This window comes from Neolamprologus brichardi, chromosome 13, assembly GCF_056152115.1.
Source record: "Neolamprologus brichardi isolate AB-2024 chromosome 13, ASM5615211v1, whole genome shotgun sequence".
Taxonomy (NCBI): Eukaryota; Metazoa; Chordata; class Actinopteri; order Cichliformes; family Cichlidae; genus Neolamprologus; species Neolamprologus brichardi.
The window spans coordinates 5,001-10,000 of NC_142116.1; the positions used below are offsets into that span (position 1 = coordinate 5,001).

Genomic DNA, 5,000 nt, shown 5'->3' on the forward strand with positions numbered 1-5,000 from the left:
GTTTTCAGGGTTTTTATCGGTTTTCAGCGTTATTTTGTTATCGTTTTTATCGTTTACTTGGCTTTCCTGGGTCTTTTATGAATAAATTTTCTTTTTTTCGGTACCGGTACTAGTTTTATTTTGTTGTATTTATCTGCGACACCTTAAAGGCCGGTCCATGAAAATATTGTCGGGCATAGGGTTTGGGTTAGGTTAACCCTAACCCGGTCCGTGGCGCAAAAGAGGTTGGGGACCGCTGCTTTATAGCACATTATAAAAACTATACAATAATTTAACTATACACTTATTATAAATATAAATACACAGTACAATGATGACACAGAGACAGACAAGCAGAGAATTGATGATATTTCAGTTCAGATTACTTAATGCAAGTTTGAGTTGACTATGGTAATGGCTTTGGGGAAGAAGATATCCCTGGTCCAATTCAATAAAAAATAAAATAAAAAAACCTCTGTCTGAACATCTGATGTTACATAGACTCGAGACTCAGCAAAAGCAGCCGACTCAGATGTACAGGTCTACCCTCTTTACCCTACTGGTTCATGATTAACTAATGGAACAAAGTTTAGACAAACAGTAATTTGAGTTCAGTACATTTTGTCTTCTGATCAGTTATCTATCTGTTAACCTTTGTGTACATTTGTGGTTTTAGCTGAGGATAAAAGTCCAGCTCGAGTGTGCTCATCTCCATTTTTGCTGTTCGTTGCATTGACATAAAACCAAAACATGAAGGCTTATCTGCTCTTGCTTCTACTGATACCTCTCTGCTCAGGTAACTAAACTGAACGCTGAAAGTAGGACAGTATTCTTAATCTCAAGTTGGTCGAAACAAATTACTAGCAATGTGCAGACTACTGAAAAATAATCATCACCTATGAGTCTGGATTCTTGTTAGAGAACCTTTATTTATATCTTAATTGGTGTTTTAAGCCTTATATACTGTTTAATCTAAATATGACTCACTTTGACATCATTGAACTAGCCTAATAATCATTCTGTTAGTCTCAAATTACAATATTTTAAAAGCTTTGACTGTTGTGCAGGTGCTATAAATTATTGTACATTCTGGGTAATATTTTACCCATATCTGTTCAGACAGATTTTTGCTCCACCAGCATGTGTGAAATCAAGAAAAAGCATGCTTAGTGTAAACACCAAAAACACAGTCAAACGTTGTCAAGAACGTGCCAAATCCTCGCCGTTTAGAAATATTGGCCAATTAGAAGTCTAGAAGCCTGGGAGGGAACGAATAAACAGGGTTTTATGCAACCTGCAGTACTTCTGAAAAGTTTTTGTTTTTCTGTAAAGACAGATAACTTTGTGTTACTTTAAACTGTCTTCATCATTTCAAATGTTAACATTTAACCATTATTTTAGCATACATAAATGTAATTTTAAAACAAATTACAATCATTCAAAACCCGGAGAAGCCACGTCTGAAGTTCACTGTGACGCCTCTCTCTGTGTAAATAGAGAGTTGGTAACTGCATGTGTAAGTGTGTAAAAACTGCAGTTAGTCAGATTAACAGCAACAGTATTTTGTCTCTCTCCGGCATTTTAGAAATTTATCTCATGTAAACAATACCATGGCGCACAGCGTGACGTCAAAACAGGTGCACACCTTTGACGTTACTAAATCTGTTTTCCTCGTCCACAGGTAAACGTAAAAAGTGAGTTTTTGAAAATCTCTACTCTGGCAGGAGCTTTAAAAAATCTCAGTTGTCAGTGATCAAAAACATCATTTACACGTGGACAAAAGACCCAAACGCATAGAAAAAGCGGTGTTTTGAAAGATTTTCGTGTATGTGTGGACGTAGCCTTAATGAAAACAATTAAACACATCCCTAACCTGCTTTTGTTGCAGCTGAGCAGTTTTACATCGAGTGTTATGGTCAGGACTTCCTGATGGTCAACAACCAGCTGCTGCAGTGCACCGGCAAAGTCCAACAAGCTTGTTACACCAGAGGTGAGTCCTCCAGGACAGGGGTGTGTTCAGCTGTGTCTCCTTGTTTTTCAATCCAACAAGTTGAGATTGGAATTTAATGTTAATTCCTAATATAAAAAACAGATACTGACAATTAAAAATCTAAATCCTTTCCCTGGCCCCACACAGTCATGTGACAAGACTCAGCAGTCCATCTGCATCTAAAGGACAAAGGTCACTCTTTCGAGGATGCCAATGTTCACATTTTGAACAGAGAGGACAGATGGTTTGAAAGAGGAGTGAAAGAAGCCATTTATGTCCACTGTTGTCATGAGTCGCTGTGTGGCAGCCAGGAGTTGGACCAAAAATGCAGGCACTCAGGCATGAGGTTTAAACACAAAGAACTCAGCTTTATTTGCTGGCAGGGGAAAGTCATAAAAAAAGCAAACTAAACTAAACTAAACTGGAAACTCATAAACTGAACTCACAGTGAGACACAGAGAGATCCACACAGCATGAGGGACGACGCGACACTGGCTCAGAGAAACACAGGGTTTAAATACACTGGGAAGTAACAAGGGGAATGAGACACAGAAGGAGAGCACAGCTGGGGGAAATCAGAACTGACGAGACAAGGAAGTGTAAACTGAACACACTGAGATAAGACAGAGACCTTCAAAGTAAAACAGGAAACACATAACACAGACTGAACAAAAGACACAGACTCACATGCAGGCACTACAACAGAGGGAACAGAGATGTGGGACCTGGGCAGACACAGACTGGACACGGGGATATAGTGGACAGGGGAGACAGCAACTAAGGATTACACAGAGACAAACCATAAGACATAACTCTAACAAAGATACCAAAGCATAGAAATGATAAATAATATATAAACTCAAAACCCTGGGTCAACGACCCAGGCATCCTAACAACTGTGACCGATCTTTGAACAGAGGCGGTGGCTTACGACACCAACTGTCAAAAAATCTATAATCCAGTTTTGAGATCCTTCCCAGACGCCTTAACGCCCACTCACACCCTGGGCCATCTGACCTCAGGAAATCACATCACAAGTGATTTGTGAATCACAAGTTCTCAAAAACTAAGTGTCAGACTTGACAATGAGACATGGAGACATGACTGACTGAGGAGACAGAGGGAACATGAAGGGTGACAAGTCATGAAATGTGGAGCAAAAGGGAAAGTAACAGAAATCTAAAGCCTAGGAACTAAGAATATAAACCGAGCAGAAAACAATAAAGAGAACCAAAACCATGAAGAACAACAAATCCAAGAATATTACTTAAAGTTTAATTACACCCACACCCAGTATGTGACAATACTAAGTCAGTTAATAAGTCTGTTGTAGTGAATGCACTGGTATGTTTCCTGTCTGCAGATAATGGAGATAAAGGGTGCACGCGGCTGGAGTTCTGCTCTCGACCTGGCTGGACCTGCTGTCACACCAACCGCTGCAATGCCTGAGCCAATCACAGACCAGGAAACTGACATCATCACACCACACGATGTGAAACAAAGCTGTCCAGCAGAGTTCAAATAAAACAGTGTGCCATATATCTGAGCTCAGTGTTTAAAAATCAATATTTAGTTCTCTGACCTGTAACATCCCTGAAATAAAATCTGTGAAATCACGTCTCAGTGGAATTATATTCAGAAGTGAATTAAAAGCCATTTGGTATAACAGTACTAATAATCAGAGTAGAACAAAGATATCCCCTCCTTATCTGCTCACTTCCACATCACTCATCCAGTGACTCATTAAACTACCTGGCAGCACAGCAGTGGGAGTTGTATTCTCAACATCAAAATTAGAAGAAAAAAACATTACATTAAAAAAACCTACATTAAAAATTGCTGTTAAATAATTTTCCAAATTATTGTGGCTATGATTGTGTAAAATCATGTTTATCTATGAAAGGGCAAAAAAAATAATATACAAAAAGGACAGGCCACATATACTGTAAAATGAATAAGTTCCCAAAACTGAAAAAAACTATGCAAAGTCGGTGCCTCAAAAAAACTGAGTAAAGCTTACTTAAGATGTCTATGTTAGGACAACGTATTCATTGAAAGTATGCACTACTAAGGATAACTTGACTTTTATGACTGTGCAATACTAATTGTTTACCCACTGACAAATATTTCAAGTTCTAATAAATTAAAAAAAAAGAATTTGTGGTAACTTCCCTTTAAAAAAACAGATTATGTTTTATCATACTTGATATTTCTAGTACAGCACTTATAGAAATATAACACTGTATGCAAGTATGATTCAAAAAGAATAATTAGCAACACTTCTTGTAATGGTGTCAAAATCAGCCCAACTTTTATTTTCAACATAGTGGACACTGTTCTGCTAAACAACAACAGTTATATTGTCATCACTGTTTATAATCTTACAATGAGTCTCAGAGTCCATTATTCTGAAACTAAGTTTAGACTTTCCACAACTTTATTTTACAATTTACGTTACTAACATAATCAAAATAAAAAGTATTTGTTGTTCAGTCACAACAAGTGCAGTCTCTAGATCAAACAACACATTTGTTTTGCACTCAAACACAGAAGCTGGTATGTTGTAATATTTTAAGGATGGTTTGTTTCCAGTACAGGTATTACTGCCTGAATGACTGTCATGGATTTAGGTGATCCAAATGTAAGTACAGAAGAAAGTCCTTAACCTTTCCAACATGACAATGATCCAAAACACACCGCCCGGGCAACAAAGGAGTGGCTCCGTAAGAAGCATTTGAAAGTCCTGGAGTGGCCTAGCCAGTCTCCAGACCTCAACCCCATAGAAGATCTGTGGCGGGAGTTGAAAGTCCGTGTTGTTCGACGACAACCCCAAAACATCACTGCTCTTGAGAAGATCTGCATGGAGGAATGGGCCAAAATACCAGCTACTGTGTGTGCAAACCTGGTAAAGACCTATAGTAAACGTTTGACCTCTGTTATTGCCAACAAAGGTTATGTTACAAAGTATTGAGTTGTATTTTTGTTATTGACCAAATACTTATTTTCCACCCTGATTTACGAATAAATTCTT

General features: G+C 38.1%; 1 protein-coding gene across 1 annotated transcript; it reads left to right on the forward strand.

Moving 5' to 3' along the window:
• Positions 1–618: 618 nt before the first annotated feature.
• Positions 619–3,585, forward strand: LOC118455541 (uncharacterized). The gene is made up of 3 exons (XM_035914839.2): positions 619–775; positions 1,868–1,969; positions 3,333–3,585. The coding sequence occupies exons 1-3, from the start codon at positions 730–732 to the stop codon at positions 3,416–3,418; spliced, it is 234 nt and encodes a 77-aa protein (XP_035770732.1). The 5' UTR covers positions 619–729; the 3' UTR covers positions 3,419–3,585.
• Positions 3,586–5,000: the final 1,415 nt, after the last annotated feature.